This window comes from Scyliorhinus torazame, chromosome 2, assembly GCF_047496885.1.
Source record: "Scyliorhinus torazame isolate Kashiwa2021f chromosome 2, sScyTor2.1, whole genome shotgun sequence".
In the NCBI taxonomy this organism is placed as follows: domain Eukaryota; kingdom Metazoa; phylum Chordata; class Chondrichthyes; order Carcharhiniformes; family Scyliorhinidae; genus Scyliorhinus; species Scyliorhinus torazame.
Window position 1 is genome coordinate 336,001,391 of NC_092708.1, and position 18,914 is coordinate 336,020,304.

The 18,914-nt window shown below is 39.8% G+C and overlaps 1 protein-coding gene across 4 annotated transcripts in view; it reads right to left on the minus strand.

Annotated features, from left to right (window-relative positions):
- Positions 1-18,914, minus strand: part of klc1a (kinesin light chain 1a) — a 135,344-nt gene that overhangs the window by 15,640 nt on the left and 100,790 nt on the right. For 2 of the 4 annotated variants that reach the window (XM_072490076.1, XM_072490067.1), the window contains exon 15: positions 9,288-9,354. The exons of 1 other annotated variant lie outside the window; for it this stretch is intronic. In XM_072490076.1, the coding sequence (XP_072346177.1) occupies positions 9,288-9,354 (67 nt within the window). Of the gene's footprint in view, positions 1-9,287; positions 9,355-13,975; positions 14,307-18,914 lie in introns of those variants that run through there. One more of the 4 variants, XM_072490084.1, reaches the window with a different exon arrangement.

Consider the following 18,914-nt stretch of genomic DNA (forward strand, 5'->3'; position numbering starts at 1 on the left):
AAAAATTTGTTTAGAGTATCCAATTCTTTTTTTTTCCAAATTAAGGGACAATTTAACATGGCCAATCCACCTACCCTGCACATCTTTTGGGTTGTGGGGGTGAGACCCACGCAAACTCTACACGGACAGTGGCCTGGGTCCGGGATTGAACCCGGGTCCTCAGTGCCATGAGGCAGCAGTGCTAACCACTGTGCCACCCTAAAATGCAGATACTCATGAACGCTGACAGATGAGAGGGGGGGGGGGGGGGGGGGGGGGGAGAGAATGTAAAACATTCAAAATGTGATCCCAAAACGCAGACATACCTTCTGCCATTTTTACAGCAGAATATTTCGTACAATGTTCATACCCTGTTCTCAAGAGCAGGGACACCCCTTGATGAAATCAAACCTCCATGTTCAGTCGGATTTCAATTTATCGCCAGCTGACTGGATTTCCCAAGCACAGGAAACTCAGCAACAAAGTAGAGACACGACAAATTAGGTAGAGATGACCAGGGTTTTTCAGCATACCTGTGAGCAAGGTGGAACAGGAATGCTGCCCGTAGTCCCCATCCAAGAAAACCCCACCCTCTGATTGTGGTCCTCAATATACATCCCGTCTAACTCCCCTTCAACAAGTGACCCTCTCCTTCCTGATCCCGAGGTTTCCTGGTTCACGTGTCCCTCCCACCCCATTGTCTCCGTATAAATATTGGGGCCACAGTATTGAGGTTTACACATCATGACTGGCGATTTGGTTGAGGAAAAAAACCTCAAAAAATTTTCAGCTAAAGATTGAGAGAAATATGTAGGACAACAGCCAACAAATATATATGTTGCATGCAGTTATATTCTTCATACATAGTTACTGTTTCCAGGTTTAGTTATCTTTCTGTAGAAAGGATGTCAAGGCCATGGAAAGACTCCAGAAGTGTTTCACCAAAGCATATGATATGATCTCAGGGGATTTAGTGTTGAGGAAGGACTAGAGAAATTGAGGCGTATTATTGTGCCACCAACTTGGTGTCATATGTAAACCTGGATATACAAATCTATTATTTTAACAAAGCTGAGGAACAGTACAGATCTCTGCAGAACAACATGAATCATATATACAAAAGCAAAATACTGAAGGTGCTGGAAATCTGAAATAAAAACAGAAAATGCTGGAAATTCTCAGCAGGAAAGGCAGCATATGTTGGATAAACAGATTAATGTTTCAGATCAATGAGTTTTAATCACAACTGAAGATAGAAAGAAATGTAATAAATTTTGAGCCAGTGGAAGAGGGGAAGGACAAAGGTTCAAGTCTGTGAAAGAGTAGAGGACAGAAGGGATTAAATGATAAACGATAATGATAAATGATGACAAATGGTATAAAAGTCAAAGGAAGTGGTAATGGGTATTATAAAGATGTATCCGGGTGAGATGTAAATGGCCAAACAGCAGCTGCACAAATGCAACATGAAGGGATAAAGAAATGAGACAAGACTGAGTGAGCAAAAAAAAAAACGGAGGTAGAGATTATGATCTAAAATTTATTGAATAAAATGTTGAGTCCAGAAGTTTACAGAGTGCCGAATCAAAAGATGGTGCTCGAGCTTGCGTTGAGCTTCACTAGAACACTAAAAGACCAAGGACAGAAAGGTCAGAGTGGGAGCAACAATTTTTTCATTCCTTCATGTTTTTTCATACTCCTTGTTGTACCTCTAATTTGCTTCTCTGCTATTCTGTATGGCTCTCAGTCTAATATATATCACTTTTTAGTTGCATTTATGCAAGTCCTTTATTTTAGCTTGATACTCATTTGTTGACCATGGCTGCTTGAAGTGGGACCGTTGCTGTTTTCCCAGGGGCATGCACTAGTTTTGTTTTATACAAAATACATTTTGGAATACTTCTTCCTATTTGTAGATTTACCCATTAACAGTTCAGACCAGTTTACTGTTGTCAATTTCTTTCTCATCTCTTCAAATTTTCCTTTTACATCTTACACATTAAATTCAATTTGCGCTTCCACTTTTAAAAAAATGTTAGGTACATTCTTCCCCATGTTACCTGCTGGTCATTTCCCCACATTTTGATTCGAGAGCAGATTTTCTTCACCCGTGAGCAAGATGCTGTATCTGTCAAGTGATATCACTATTCCTCAGAACAGTGTTATTAACACTTCAACCCACTTTTGTTTTGTTCAACAATAGTTTGTCAGTTATCTCAAAAGGAACTAACCATAAACAATCCTTTTCGATACATGAATTACCATATAAACACCTTGTATTTCATAGAAGAAATTATCACTACATACAACCTTCAAAAGTAAATTCTTCCAGCAGCCACACTGAACCAGTTTTCTCCCACAAAAGACCAGAACTTTACTCAACAAGAAACCAATTTCAATGAATGAATATACAACTTTATTTCTGCCTTGCACCAATATATACAACTGCTAGAGTTCAATACAGAGGTTGAACGTCAGTAGACATTGTATTCTGGTTTAAATGGATATTTAGTAGGAACAAGGACCAGTAGTTGGCCATTCAGTTCTTTCAGCCTGTTCTGCCATTCAATTACATAATGGCTGAACTGCATCTTAAACCACTTTGGTCTGTAACCCTTAAAATGCCTTTAACTCTTGCCTAACTAAAATCTGTCAATCGTAGTTCTACCATTTTTGATTGACCAAGCCCAAGCTGGCTGGGGGAAGTTCTAAATTTCCACTAGCCTTTGTGTAAAAAAACTGTTTCCTGACATCACCCCACAATAGCCTTACTCTAATTTTAATGTCCTGTACAAGGAGAAAAAGTTACCATTTTCCACCATTACTCCTCTGAAATTAATGGCAACTTCTAGAGTTTGTCTGAAACCATGTTTAATCCGATGGTTAGTAATGAACAAGAGCAGCTGGTGGATGAAGCAGATATCTTTAGTTCAAGCAAGTTGGTTGAATTACAACAGAAAAATTGAGTAATAAAGCAGTTATATCAGAAAGCATTTGTGGAAATGGAATCGGAGTGAACACCAGAGTGTTATTACATTAGAAATAATGTATTAATGAGAAAATGAAGACCGTTACATATTCAAGCAGATGAGAAATGGGCAGAAGTTCATTAAGTGGTATTCCCGGTGGGTTATAGAAAGGCGATTTTGCGGATAATGCACGAGGTTCCCATAAGGGCCACTTAGGGGTAAGGAATACTCATGCAAATACATTTTTATTGGCCTGGACTGCATAAGGATGTAGTTGAATTTTGCTGTACATGTCATACATGTCAGATAATAGGGAAACCTCAGGTGGTAATCAAACCAGCACACATTTAAATACCCATTCTGCATTTGAGGAATCTTTTACTAGAATCCTTATTGATTGCATGGGATCCCTGCCTAAAACTAAAAGTGGGAATCAGTATTTGTTGACCATAATGGATGTTCTACAAAATTTCTGGAGGCAATTCCATTAAGAAACATTACATCAGAAAGGTTGTGGAGGAGTTAACCAACTTTTTACTAGATATGAACTACCAAAAGAATTTCAATCAAATCAGGGATCCAATTTTATGTCGAAGTTATTCAAGGAAGTTACGGATAGCTTAGGAATAAAGCAATTTAACTCAATGGCATATCTTCCGGATTCACAAGGGGCATTAGAAAGATGGCAAACTTATAGACAGGAATATCCAGAGAATTGGAATAAAGGAATTCCATTTGGACTATTTGCAATTAGGGATGCATCGAATGAAGTCAACTAAATTCAGTCCATTCAAATTGATTTTTAACCATGAGGTGAGAGGACCACTTAAATTGATCAAACAGAACTTGGTGAGTTAGCAGTCAGAGACTACTTTGCTGGACTATGTGCCAAATGTTATGGAGAGATTACTTAGGGCTGGTGAGTTGGCTAGGAAACATTTAAAACTGTCACAACAGGTAATGAAAAAATAGGTGGATAAGAAATCAAAAATGTATAGTTTGTTAGTGGGGAGAAAGTACAAGTATTGTTATCAATGTAGGTGAACTATTAAAAGCAAGATTTAATGGGCCATATCAAATTGAGTACGGTGAATTATTTGATAAGAATGCCAGATAGAAGGAAAACTCTGTCATGTTAATATGCTCAGAGGGTATTTTGATAGAGAAAGAATGAAGGAGGAAGTGTTAGTCATTGTAGCACAGAAAGCAAAGATAAATCCAGACAATTCTGAATTTGACATTCCTCAAATTAAATTGAATAATGAGGAAGTATTAAAAAATTGGGATAAATGATTGAGTTACCTTCCGGAGGAACATCAAAATAACCTAAAGAGTTATTACAGTCACGTAGAGCTGTATGTGGGAATAAATTGGGAAATACAAAAGTAATTATGTATGATGTAGATATAGGAAATGCTATTCCCATTGAACAATATCTATACAGGCTCAATCCACTAAAGCTAGCACATGGACAAATGTAGATGGCTGATTTACGTAAATGCCAAACTGAACTCCTTGACAGAATTAATGAAGAGCTGAAGGCTAAGGAACAGCTGGCATTGGAACCTCATCAAGCAGAAGGATAAGTGATGGTTACACAGAAGAGAAAGCCAGCTTGGAAAGGCAGATTCAGGAGACAATGGAGATCCAGCATCAAATTGCACAGAAACTCCAGCATTCCAGCAGTTGCCTGCATGAAGTAGAACAGGAACAACAACAAGTTCAACAAGAAAGGGAATTCATTGCAAGACAACCGGTTGCAATAAAAGAAAATGCAGGAACTGTGGAGCTCCAAGAGCAGTCAAATTCTTGTCATGGCAATGACATATGAGGTGATACTCATATCTGGTCAGGAGAGACAGATAAAGAACTGGAGCTATCTCACCATTTCACAGAGAGCATCTTCAGTGGTAGAATACGGAATCTGGAGGCTGAAGAGCTGGTATAAATATAGCCAGAATGTCCTGCAAACTTTCAGCATACAATGACTGTTGTCTTACACTGTCCGAATGCACCAGCTGTTACCAATTATTTTGGCTATCCTCAACAGGCCCCAAAGGAAGCAGAATATAGAACAGTTGATAAATGTGAAGAACTGATGATGAATGCTGCATTATCGATCAACAACCTGTCTTACTAACAAGTGAAGAATTCTGCTGTCAGCGACAGGCGGCTACATATAACGGAATTGTGATGAACCTTTTGTCGTTTAACAATGTAGATGCAATCTTGGAGGCCACCCAGGTCTTTGGAAAGCTCTCTCACTCTAAGGAATGGATAAGTTTATTATCACGACTGTGACATGTGAGAAGACTAAACTGGATGATATTTATGTGATGTTTGCCTGTTTAAAAATGTAAAATGATATTATGTATAGAATGTAACTTGTATATAATCTTAAGAAATGTTTAACGTTTGTGGTTTTGAAAAATGAAGCCATCTGTTCACATTGCTGGTTCTTTGTTTTTTAAAGGGGGGAGGTGTGACGATTGGAAGATGTTAGGAAAAGTAGATTATAAATGTGGTGGGCAATTTAAGGGTTGAAAGCCAGGGGTTAGAATGTGTTTGTTTAAAAATAATTCTGTTTGCAGAGCTTGGGTGGTTTTAGCAGCCAACAAGTGAAATTGACACAGGAATGTATTCATCAGTCTGGGCTATTGCACAGTAGATTGACTGGGGAGGTCCCTGAGGAGTTGATGTGCTTTTGTAGCCTGCAGAGATCATTCATTTTTTTGTTCGGAGAGAGGAAGTTATTGCGGGGTGGAGTTCAGAAAGGCAGAGAGACAATTTGAGAAGCTGTGGAGAGAGAGAATGTTTTGGAGCAAAGGTTTTGAAAGTGAAGTATGATCTGGCAACCCTCGTGTTTTGTAGACCACAGATAGAGGTAGATTTCTTTCCCAGTAGGATAGGGGGGGAAAAAAATATTTTAAAAGCACAGCATTCTTGACTGAAGACAAGGAAGAGGCTGAAACAACCTAGTTGAAGCAGGTTTTTGAAGATATTCAGCCAGAGTCTGAAGGGGTTTGAACAGAGCCGAAATCTGTTCTGTGCCACAAGTATTACTCTCTGCCTGATAATTCTAAGATGGATTAACAGCTGTATATTTATTTTCTTGCTGTTCAATGGGAAATGGTATGGTTGTGTTAAGGGGTAATTGTAAGCTGTTCTTTTCGGGTGTGAAGTTAAAAGTTTAATATTGTATTTACAATAAATTTTTGTTTTAGAAATAGTAAAGCTCTATTTCTTCATGCAGTCACTCCTGGAGCGAATCATTCTTTCCGCAGTCTTGGGGGTGGCACGGTAGCAAAGTTGCTTCACAGCTCCAGGTCCCAGGTTTGATTCCTGGCTTGGATCACTGTCTGTGCTGCGAAGTCTGCACGTTCTCCCTGTGGCTGCGTGGGTTTCCTCCGGGTGCCCGGTTTCTTCCCATCATCCAAAGATGTAGTTAGGTGGATTGGTCATGCTAAATTGCCCTTAGTGTCCAAAAAAGGTTAGGTGGGGTTACTAGGATAGGGTGGAGACGTGGGTTGATGTAGGGTGCTCTTTCCAAGGGCTGATGTATACTCGATGGGCCAAATGGCCTCCTTCTGCACTGTAAATTCTATGATTCTTAAAATAAACTAAAATATTAGGGTTTTGGTCCAGTATCCTAGCCACTGTTGGGGTCTGGCCTGGGATTGTAATAAAATGCATAGCTAAACATGGTAATACAGAAGTCATCTTTAATTCTATGCGTCTTTATAGTATAAGGTGAGCTGTTGAAATCAGCGCCCCCAAACCCACCCCTGAAACCTTATTGAATGAAGTGGAACTTGGCTTTCAATAGCATGTTAAATTCATAATTATAGTTGAAGACCCATTCGGCCACCAGAAAGCTAATTTTATATTTGTGGAATATCAAGATTTTCCATTATGTTTAAAATGTTTATATTTTTATTTATTTTTATAAATTTACAGTACCCAATTAATTTTTTACAATTAAGGGGCAATTTAGCATGGCCAATCCACCTACCCTGCACATCCTTTGGTAGTGGGGGTGAAATCCACGCAGACACGGGGAGAATGTGCAAACTCCACACGGACAGTGACCCAGGGCTGGGATCAAACCATGGACTTCGGCGCCGTGAGGCAGCAGTGCTAACCACTTCACCACCATGCTGCCCCTAAAATGTTTATATTTGTTAAAAATGTTGATCGGTCTTATGCCATTTGTAAGACCCAACCATTTGTTCCACTCACTGTAAAATTTAATTTAAAATAAAGGATAAGCTATACATTTTACTTAACACTTCGTTGTTTGTGAGAAGCAAGTGAATGCGTAGCCTGCTTAATGACATCATTGTTACCCACTGCCTGGAGATTCCATGACAATGTCAGACTGATACGGATGCCAGTAAAGGGGAGATCCATGCTAAATCTTTGTGGGCAGCGTTCTTCAAAGTCAGCAACGGGTGCCATTGCTTTGCCACTGATTGCAAAATAGGGGCCATAGTTATGTGCCCTTGTTCTGGGCTCTCCACCAGAATTATCAATATCTTTAATTATTTTACAGTAAGAAGTCTTACAACACCAGGTTAAAGTCCAACAGGTTTGTTTCGATGTCACTAGCTTTCGGAGCGCTGCTCCTTCCTCAGGTGAGCTCCTTCCTCAGGTGATGATTCACCTGAGGAAGGAGCAGCGCTCCGAAAGCTAGTGACATCGAAACAAACCTGTTGGACTTTAACCTGGTGTTGTAAGACTTCTTACTGTGCTCACCCCAGTCCAACGCTGGCATCTCCACATCATGGCTTTTAATTATTTTAACACATCACTTAGATCTTCCCTTCATCTATATAAGTGAATACAAACTGCTCTCATAATTTCACCCTTATAGCCCCATTCTCGTGAATCGGTGCTCGATCTCTTCCAAGTCCAATATTTTGTTCCCCCGGAGGGGTGGTGCCCATAATTAAATACATACTTTAAATGCAGAACTTTCTATATAACCAATATACAACTTCCACTCCTTCCATCTTTCTGTCCACTGGCTTTTAACAATTTCTATATTTGCACCCTCAAATCTTTCTGCTGTTCCACAGTTCCTAGCTTCTCAGAATTTCACCATTTCTTAGATACAAACACTTCCTCACATTGAACTCCATCTGCCAATTTTGCTCACTTAAATCAACTATCAATGTCCCTTTGCAACTGTTGCTGTGCCACTTAGCTTGGTGACGTCAGCAAGTTTGGATATAAGGCTCCCTGTTCCTTCATCCAAGTCATTTATAAATGTTGTATTAGGAAGAGTACAGATTTATCTTACAGAATAGATTTTGTGAATTGTGCATGGTGTTCTGGTTTAAGAAACACTATGTTAATTGTATATCAATTGTGCTTAATTATATGCATCAGGAATTTAATTGGGCTTTCACTTAAGCAGACACAGCACAAAATAATTAACCAATGTTTTTCAATAAAGAGAAATGGAAAAATGCAACATTTTTATGAAAGTAGATTTGCATGCTTTTGAATCCATACTGGTGAGATGCACTCTTTAAAGCAGGAAGAAAAATTAGTAGACAATTAGAAATTATTTTGTAGAAGTTAATACCCAGATTAGTACATCAATGTTAATACACAAAGGTTTAGAAAGACCAGTATATACCTCCAATTTTCTATGGATAAGAAAAAGGCAAAATATTCCAATTAGTAAAAAGCACTACTTTTTAAAATTATCCCACAGGTCATTTAGCAATTAGTAAAGTGTAAATCTATATATGAAGCATTAATTGTGGTTATTTTATGAATAATTAATTTCAATAAACGTTACATAGCACAGAATGCTGAAGTCAAGATGTGTTGAAAGCATTCAATCAAGCTCATGCTCTTCTCCAATATTGTGTTGGAAATGTAAAAATGAGTTAATTTCTATTCAAACTGGAATTTTCTGAATTTGTTCACCATAATAGGAATAAGTTAATAAAAAACTAGTGTATATTAAACTTTATACTGACTGCAGCATTCCTTACAATTTGTAACAGGGTTAAGAAACAAAAATGGGAGGGAAGGGGGGATATTTAGATAGGAGTAGCAGTGTCTTATCTGAAGCCAGCAGTAATTAAGTTAACACACAGGCATTTTAAAACACACAACTTATTCTGGCAGAAAAAAATCAGTGCAATATGATGATTGTGAAAAAGATAGCAATGTTTTCCAAAGGTGTATATATGGCTGCAGCTAGTTGGGATCAATAGAATTCATTTTAGTAAATGACAGAAATGTAAAACATGTCTGTTGACACGATTCTTCAGCTCAGACACTGCCACTGATACTGACCAGTAAAAATGCATAGGGGCTTACTTGAAAAGGATCTTCAGTAGCCTTGCCACTTGTGTTAAGTACATTCAAAGAGTTGGCACGCTTCATGCTGCAACCATGTCAGTGACATGCAAGGGTAAAGCAATCAAAATTACTGCAAACTAAAGCTCAGTGACAAAGCATAACATTTTTGAAAGCACAGTACTTACTCTATCCTCACCTGACACATAAAACGTGTTTCCCAGTAGATTTTGAAGTGACAGATACATTATGCTTCACACAAGGAAGAAATCACTTGTAAGTTATGCTAAAATAATGTGTGTTGAATCAATTATTTTCATACTCACTTATGCAGGATAAGACCAATTTCTGCTTGAATTTTCAAATTGGAACAGAGTTCCTTTGGGTCAGTGATATGTGACAAACATTAAGATTCTTACTGAAAATAAGTGTAATCTGGAATTAACTTACACAGTAATTTTGAATTTTGTTAAAAGCACTGACTATGCTTTCTGAATAAAACTGTTCTATGTAGAGTAATAATTGTCACTTTCTCTGGAGAGCACCCTACTAATTGTGGGTTGGTTAGGTTCATTCAACCATTGTTCTCTTTGTTTGCTCTTCTCACAAAGTTTTTTTTAAATGAGGAAAAGGTAAACCAAAAAAAGTGTAACAAAAATCGAAATGTCAAATACTTTTATCCAAACTTGCTCTGGCAAGCTAACACCCAAATTTCCAGCTATTGCAGTCCTGGTTATCCCTGATGCATTTAGGTTATCCCTGATGCATTTAAAGTTTTAACAGACTTCCTCAGTACCAATCATGTGCATCATACTATTATTCAGAACTCCACAATTAAACAATCAGATCCCTCTTTGTTTGGCATAATTTATCAAAATGTTTTATGCTGGGCCTTGTTCAGACCTTCACACATACCTTGGCAACACTTTCTTGTTTCAAAGTATTTCAAGATTTCCCTGAGACAGCAATAGAATCAGAACCATAGAGCATTGACATCCCATGATCTAGAAGATTGGAAAGGCGCTTCAAACAATTTTCCCTCTGTGCATCCCAATGAAACAACTTCGATCAACTTGATACAGCCAAACTAAACTCCAAAAAAGAAACTCACCTAACTGAGACAAGCCAGTTGGATTGACAGGCTACACAAGACTTCAATCTTGTTTAGAATAAATCATAGAATATACAAAAATTGTTAACAATGCATTACAACTTTCAGTGAGAGCTAAACACGAATATGAACCCAGGTTGTTAATTATTTTTTGCCGCAGTTAAGGATTTGAATTCATAAACCAAATATGTTAAAATTCTACATACAGACATGGATTTTTATATCCATCAGAATCCCTACAGTGCAGGAGGAAACTTTGGCCTATCAGGACTGCACTGACCCTCCAAAAGAGCACCCTACCTAGGCCCACTCCCCCACCCTTTCCCTGTACCCCACACAACCTTTGGACACTGAGGGGCAATTTAGCGTGACAAATTCTCCTAACCTTCACATCTTTGGACTGTGGGAGGAAACCAGAACACCCGCAACAAGCTCATGCAGATATGGGGAGAACGTGCAACCTCCACAATCACCCAAGGTCGGAATTGAACACGAATCGCTGGCGCTGTACATTAACCCATACATTTTACAAATGGAACAATAACTCAGTTTGAATACCTTGTATTTAGAAGTCAAATTTCAACTTTAAGGGGGTACACGGTGGCGCAGTGGGTTAGCCCTGCAGCCTCACGGCACCGAGGTCCCAGGTTCGATCCCAGCTCTGGGTCACTGTCTGTGTGGAATTTGCACATTCTTCCCGTGTTTGCGTAGGTTTCGCCCCACAACCCAAAAATGTACAGGCTAGGTGGATTGGCCACGCTAAATTGCCCCTTAATTGGAAAAAATTAATTGGGTACACTAATTCTTTTTAAAAATTCAACTTTTTAAAAAAAAAAGTAAGCTATTTCAGTGTTTTAAACAAAATTATTCTATATTGACACTGTAAATCCACTTCAAACTTCCCACATTGAGAATAATCAACTCTCTTTGTTCTAGATTTCCTTAGCTATCCACAGCCAAGTTGGTTTAGGTTTTTGCTTCCAAGGAGCTGTAATCCCTCAGCTAGTATTTCATTTAAATTGTGAATATCAATAGCAAATAAGATATTAAAAGATATAAGCAAACCTCAGCAATCAGCCAAAAAGGAAACATTCAATCCGTCTTTAAGAGACTTCAATATTTAAAATGATGGCGACTATTGACTGCGTAATTTTTTTTGAATGTTATGTTAGATTGTGAGGTTGAATGTCAAGAAGCCTTTATTTTCCCCAAAGAGTTAGTGACCGTTGGAACAGGTTGCCACATGTACAGTGGATGCGTATTTGCCGCAAATGTTCAAAAAAAAAAGCTGTATATAGCTGATATCACAGAGTACAATAAGTAGGTTGACGTTGAATAATGTACTTTGTGATCATACTTATCTCCTGGAAATGGTTTTTGATTGCCTTCAAGTAAGAGAAGAATTTTTCAGAACTCTTTTTCCACCTCAAATCTACCTTATGCTTTTCTTTTTTTTTTTATTTGCCTCTCCTAGAAGATTACATGCTCCTGGTGTATGGAGAGTTTGGAAAGGGTTTATCTGTAACATGAGTTAATGAGACAGATTTGATCAAATATCAGTCGTTTCCTATCTGTCTTTTTGAATGCGCTTTCTTAAATCACTATAATTTCGGTCATCCAGCAATACTGCTTTTAAAAAAACACTTCAGGGTAGGCAGAAATTACATGACTACAATAAAAACTGATCCTGTTCACCTCACTAGCTTAATAATGAAACATTGCCAGGATGTCCGTATTTCTTACATAACAGTATTTAATGTACTTCAGAACTTATAAGAGGAAGCAGGAAGTGATACTTCCTAAACAGAAGCTACAACAATAAAATTTAAATACTGAGATAAATTTTCAACTCATGCAAATGCCAATTAGAAGTGAACATTCTGCATAATTTAATACATACATTAAATATAACTTCTATTTGATTGTAAATGGGTTATTTTTATTCACAATGACCAGAAAGGTCTCAATTTTGATTTTTGGTCCTTGCGGAGTTAATTCAACTTAACTGCGGCGATGGTAGAAATGAGGAAATCAGCCTCGGTGCCACTGTTTTATTACTGTTCAGTGACATCAAGTGCCTGCATTGACATTCAGTAAAGGTAAGTATGGCTGCAATGACATTCATAGCCAAAGAACCAACTGGTATCACTGTAATATCAAAACCAATGATCTGGGTTAAAAAAAAAAAGTGGAGGGGTATTCGCATCTGTGTAATTGTACTCAGTATGAGTCATATCATAAGCATAGGAGGAAATTGGAGCAGGGTTATGTATGCTCCTAATGGAAAGGTATTTGAAATTGTTTGGTTTTATGCATGGTCTGAACAATGCCAGTCATAAGGGATGAGTTTTATTCTCCGCCTAAATATCTTAACCTTTGCAGAATTAAGATTACTAAATCGAGAGAAGAGGTTACCCTTTCACAGGAAAGAAACAGAGCACTCCAATTTCACCCACCTAATCCAATTCTAGTCATTAGTTCTCTATAGTATCATGCCAGAAAGTGAAAGAGACATACATGTAGTGACAAGTCGCTGCTCGCAGAAAAATACTTTTCACTGTACCTCGGTACATGTGACAATAAACAAATCCAATCCAATCCAATGAACATTGAAAAGAGGGACAATTAGGTTAGTTTAAAATTTTATGCAACTGCTATCCTCATTGAGCATTCTATGCAGAAGAGGGATCATATTTTGACCATTCAAGCTTCATAATTTAGTGATATGCCATATAGTACACTTACTCACCAAGACAACAGTAAACCCATGTGCCACAGTCCTGTATTTAACAAAACATTTATTGGATACAGAGTGAAAAATCTCATTTCCAAATTCGAGATCAACTGGGATACAATTAATTGCTATAAACGGAGAAAATAATAACAGATTTGTCAATACTCCTATGCTACATATTTAAGCAACCTGCCACCTTTGGAATAAAACAAAAACAGTGCTCCTAGTTCCTATGAACAGCAGCAGCTCCACCATAAAAACAATTACTAAGTGAGAGTAAAGGCATAAAGGGGCGGGTCAAAGAAAGAGATGGATATTACTGAATGATTTGCTGCCACCAATCAGCACCCTCTTCTCTTGCAGTCTAAACGGTTGTTCCCTTTATATTTGGTATTCTTGAGAATTTGATCTGATGAGTGCAAGATGATAAGCTTTGATAGCAAGTCCCTCTTTTCAGCAATATTCAAATTCGGTACTACTGAGAGAAGTGTGGCAGCACGGAGGAATTAATTAAGAAGATAAATTACACAATGTAAGAGCAGCAATTAGATATTCACTAATTCAGCCTGGTCACACAAAACAGAGACCTTCTCTGACAACTAATGTCTAATGCTGCATTCGAACTACACTATAAATCTGCTCTCACTGTGTCATTACTACTCTACTTTCAGATGGTTCCCTTCATTCACAATGAAGATAGTTTTAGGATACAGTGAATATCAATGATATAAACAGACGCTGCTTTGTTTTTTTTTTATTAGCTAGCTGTTGAATATTACTATTTAGCTGAAACATGTATACATAAGCAAAGCCTAATTAAGTGCTGTCAATACATTCTCTTAATAAGACTAATTCCAGTATTAACAGAATTTCAACTATTAGTAGTGCAATAAGTATGCTAATTTACCAAATGAATGTTATCCTTATAAAAAAACACAAGTTTCTTTATACCAGAAATATAGACCATAAACAGCAAGAACATTGCGACAAACAAAACTGCTACTAATATAGAGATGAAGATACCAGATTATTTTTCTGGGTCCAGTATGGGTTAATCTTAAAGATAGGGAAGAAGGCAGTCAGGCTAAATGCAGCATTGTTCAGTTCAGTAGTGTGTATCCATCTAGTTGTGCCCACGTCACTTTAAGGCTCTTTTCTGAATGCCTCATAAGGTATATGGATAGCTGAGGTTATTCTACGACAGAATGAAGCATTGTTGGAGGAATGCCCGAGTAAATACTGATCTAAACTATATAAAGAGATCTAATTTACGAAACTAATTAAACTCTACAGAAAATGGCAAAATATCTCAACTCATTGAAAAGAGGCCTAGATTGCAAAAGCTGAAAACACAAAAATATACAAAATCAAAACACAAGCAAAACTGTAATTATGAAATAATGTATTGCCTTGTTGCAAAGATGTCGAGCAAACTAGTCTCAATAGAAGGCAGCTGTCAAGTCTGTATTAATTTTCCACCTCAATTTCGTAAAATCAAAGATCAAATTAATAACTTACCGATGACTAAATAATTTGTGCTAACAAATCGCACACCAGCATGCATTATTTAAGTAAGAAACTACCTACTTATTCATTCTTAGGAAGTACAATCCTTTCGATATCATTGAAATACAGATGTATTGAATTAAAAGTACACAAGCTGGAGGTTAATATTAAAGTTACATTTACCTTCCGAACTCATTATTGCTCTTCACTGACAAAGCACATTTAGGTTTTGACAGCAATGAAATTAAGGTAAGCTGTCCATTAATTGAAAAAAGTAGTTCAAAATTCTAATCTCAAGAGCTTTTACGCCATTTGGCATATACATATTTCCTTACGCACAACATCAATGCACTTGACAAAATACATTTAAATGATGCTGTTCTTTGTCAAGATTTGCTTAGCAATAAGCAATTGTTGTTCAATACTGGGGACTTACTCTTGATCACTTTGCAGTTACATTTTCTGTAACATCTGCACATGTGGACGTCAGGCAAGAAAAGGATTAGGCTCAGTCTTTTTTTATTCAATAATCTGTTGTTACGCACTACCTAAAATCACGTCATGAATATTAGACTACTAGGATAAGGTACCAAAGGTGATCTATAACACACACTAATCAGCACTTTCAGGAGGAAGGGAGGAGGAAAAAAGGAGTTTGAAGGATACACTTTGATTATCTCAAATTTTTAACTTGCATCCTTTGGCAGTGTAGCAAAGATTTTACAAACCTGCAAAACTGTGTGAACTGCTTTGAGAAGTTTTAAGATTTAGAAAAAGTTTGCTATGAAATCCTAATACCAGATTAATTATCTGAAACTGTTATTCCGAAATTTTGGGCAGCATGGTGGCATAGTGGTTAGCACTGCTGCCTCAAGGCGCTGCGGTCCCAGGTTCGATCCCAGACCTGGGCTACTGTCCAGGTGGGAGTTTGCACATTCTCCCCATGTTTGCATGGATTTCATCCTCCAACCCAAAAATGTGCAGGGTAGGTGGATTGGCCACGCTAAATTACCCCTTAATTGGAAAAAATTAATTGGATACTTTAAATTTATCCCCCCCAAAAAATTTAACAAATTATCTGAAACTGAAGACACATTTAAAGTAAAAGTTATTTAACACAAATAGGGAACCAGAAAAAAAAAATCACATTTGGTGAACTTCATCACAGTTACATATGTATAATTGAATTCTTACAGCCCCCATTACAGTGTGGGTCGTATAGGCCAATCTCTCTCCTCAACGTGGACGCAAAGCTGTTAGCGAAGGTGTTGGCTACCAGAATTGAGGACTGTGTCCCGGGGGTGATTCAAGAGGACCAGACGGGTTTTGTTAAGGGAAGGCAGCTGAATACCAATGTGCGGAGGCTCCTTAACGTAATCATGATGACTGCAGTGGTGGGGGAAGCGGAGATAGTGGCGGTGATGGACGCGGAAAATGCCTTCGATAGGGTTGAGTGGGAGTACCTTTGGGAAGTGTCGAGGAGGTTTGGGTTCGGGGAGGGGTTCATTAGTTGGGTTAGGCTACTTTACGAAGCCCCGGTGGCGAGGGTGGCCACGAATCGGAGGAGGTCGGAATACTTTCGGCTGTACCAGGGGACGAGGCAGGGGTGCCCCCTATCCCCCTTGCTATTTGCATTGGCAATTGAGCCTTTGGCTATGGCTCTAAGGGAGTCTAGAACTAGAGGGGGCTGGTCCGGGGGGGGGACACCGGGTATCGTTGTATGCCAATCACCTGTTACTGTATGTGGCGGACCCAGTGGGGGGATGCCAGAGGTGGTACGGATCCTCAGGGAGTTTGGGGACTTTTCCGGGTATAAGCTCAACGTGGGGAAGAGTGAGCTCTTCGTGGTACACCCAGGGGACCAGGGAAGAGGGATAGACGAGCTTCCACTGAAGAGGGAGGAAAGGGGTTTTCGGTACCTAGGGATCCAGGTGGCCAGGAGCTGGGGGGCCCTACACAAGCTCAACTTGACGAGGCTGGTGGAGCAGATGAAGGAGGAGTTTAAAAGGTGAGATATGCTGCCACGCTCCCTGGCGGGTAGGGTACAGTCGGTGAAAATTACGGTGTTCCCGAGGTTCCTTTTCACATTCTAGTGCCTCCCCATCCTGATCCCGAAGGCTTTTTTTAAGCGGGTCAGTAGGTGCATCATGGGATTCGTGTGGTCGAAAAAGACCCCGAGGGTGAGAAGGGTGTTTCTGGAGCGGAGTAGGGACAGAGGAGGGTTAGCGTTACCTAATCTGTGTGGGTATTACTGGGCTGCCAATGTGGCGATGATACGCAAATGGGTAATGGAGGGGGAAGGGGCGGCGTGGAAGAGGCTGGAGGTGGTGACCTGTGTGTGCACGAGTCTGGGAGCGCTGGTGACAGCACTGCTGCCGCCGACTAGGTACACCACGAGTCCGGTGGTGGCGGCGACTTTGAAAATTTGGGGGCAGTGGAGACGCCACAGGGGTGAGGTAGAGGCTTTGGATTGGTCCCCGATCCGGGAGTACCATTGGTTCGTCCCGGGGAGAATGGATGGAGGGTTCCTGAGCTGGCACAGGGCAGGAATTAGAAGGATGGGGGACCTATTTTTAGATAGGACGTTTCCGAGCCTTGTGGCGTTGGAGGAAAAATTCGGGCTTCCCCCCGGAAATGCCTTCCAGGTACATGCAGGTAAGGGTGTTTGTAAGACGGCAGGTGAGGGAGTTCCCGCTGCTTCCAGCACGCAGGATCCAGGATAGGGTGCTCTCGGGGGTGTGGGTTGGAGAGGGCAGGGTCTCGGCGATCTACCAGCTGCAGGAGGAGGAGCTAAAGGGTAAATGGGAGGAGGAGCTTGGGGAGGAGGTAGACGAGGGTGCATGGGCAGACGCCCTGGGTAGGGTTAGTACTTCCTCCTCTTGCACCAGGCTTAGCCTGATACAATTTAAGGTTCTTCACAGAGCACATATGACGGGGGCGAGGCTGAGCAGGTTCTTTGGGGTGGAAGACAGGTGTGGGAGGTGCTCGGGGAGCCCAGCAAATCACACCCACATGTTCTGTGCGTGCCCGGCGCTGGATGGGTTCTGGAGGGGTATTGCGAGGACGATGTCTGAGGTGGTGAACACCCGGGTTAAGCCGAGCTGGGGGTTAGCACTATTTGGGGTTTCGGACGAGCCGGGAGTGCAGGAAGCGAAAGAGGCCGGTATTCTGGCCTTTGCGTCCCTGGTAGCCCGGCAGAGGATTCTGCTACAGTGGAAAGATGCGAGGCCCCCAAGCGTGGAAGCCTGGATCAGCGACATGGCAGGATTCATTAAATTGGAGAGGGTAAAATTTTCCTTGAGAGGGTCTGTGCAAGGGTTCTTCAGGCGGTGGCAACCGTTCCTAGACTTGCTAGCGGAGCGTTAGGAGGTGGTCAGCAGCAGCAACCCGGGGCGAGGGGTGGTTTGTGTTTTCTACTATGTTTATTATTGCTTAATGGGGGGTTTGTATATTGCAGGAATTCGTGATGCAGTTGTAAGATGTTTATGTGTTCTTTGTTTTTCTTTTTTCTGTAAGGGGGGGTTGTTGAAAATATGTAAAAATTTGACTAAAAATATTTCTTAAAAAGAAGAATTCTTACAGCCTCCTTTGAGAAATTAATAAAGAAAAATGAATTATTTTGCTTTCTCGAATAGCAGCACAGGTGTGCCTCGGTATGGTTTAATTGGCTGCTTTTACTAGACAAAGTTAATATTTCTTCATGTCTTCAAGGCCATGACTTTTGGCATTTATCTTGTAGCTCAGTTGCTTTGTGCATTATCATGTCATGAACAAATGGATAAATGAAATTAATAATAGGGACATGCAAATTCAATTATTTTCCTTTCCTGTCTTACACACACTACTCCCAAATTCAAGAATTGGCCTCAGTGCTCTGGTTGGGAAAGATGGCAGTGAATTATACAGAGATATAAAACAGAATGAGGCCATTCTGTCTAATAGGTCTGTTTTAGCGTTTATGCTCGACGAGTCTCCTGCCACCTCACTTCATCATACTTTATTAACATAGATGATCTCCCACTCAATTACTACATAGAATCTAGAGAAAATTTATATTGTGTACATGTCAGACTTAAATGGGCTTTTTATCCATATCCACCCCCGACCATGGCTCGCCATTGATAGGTGGCTTGGGCATGAGGCCATCTACTGTTGGACAACCAATTAATAAAGAGTAAGAGTAAGAGACCTCACAGGCATGCATGCATCCAATATTTTTCCAGCTCGCCATGGATGCCATGTTTTTGAGGGGCAGGTAGTTCAAGAGATCTGGAGATTTCATGAGTCCACTTTTTCA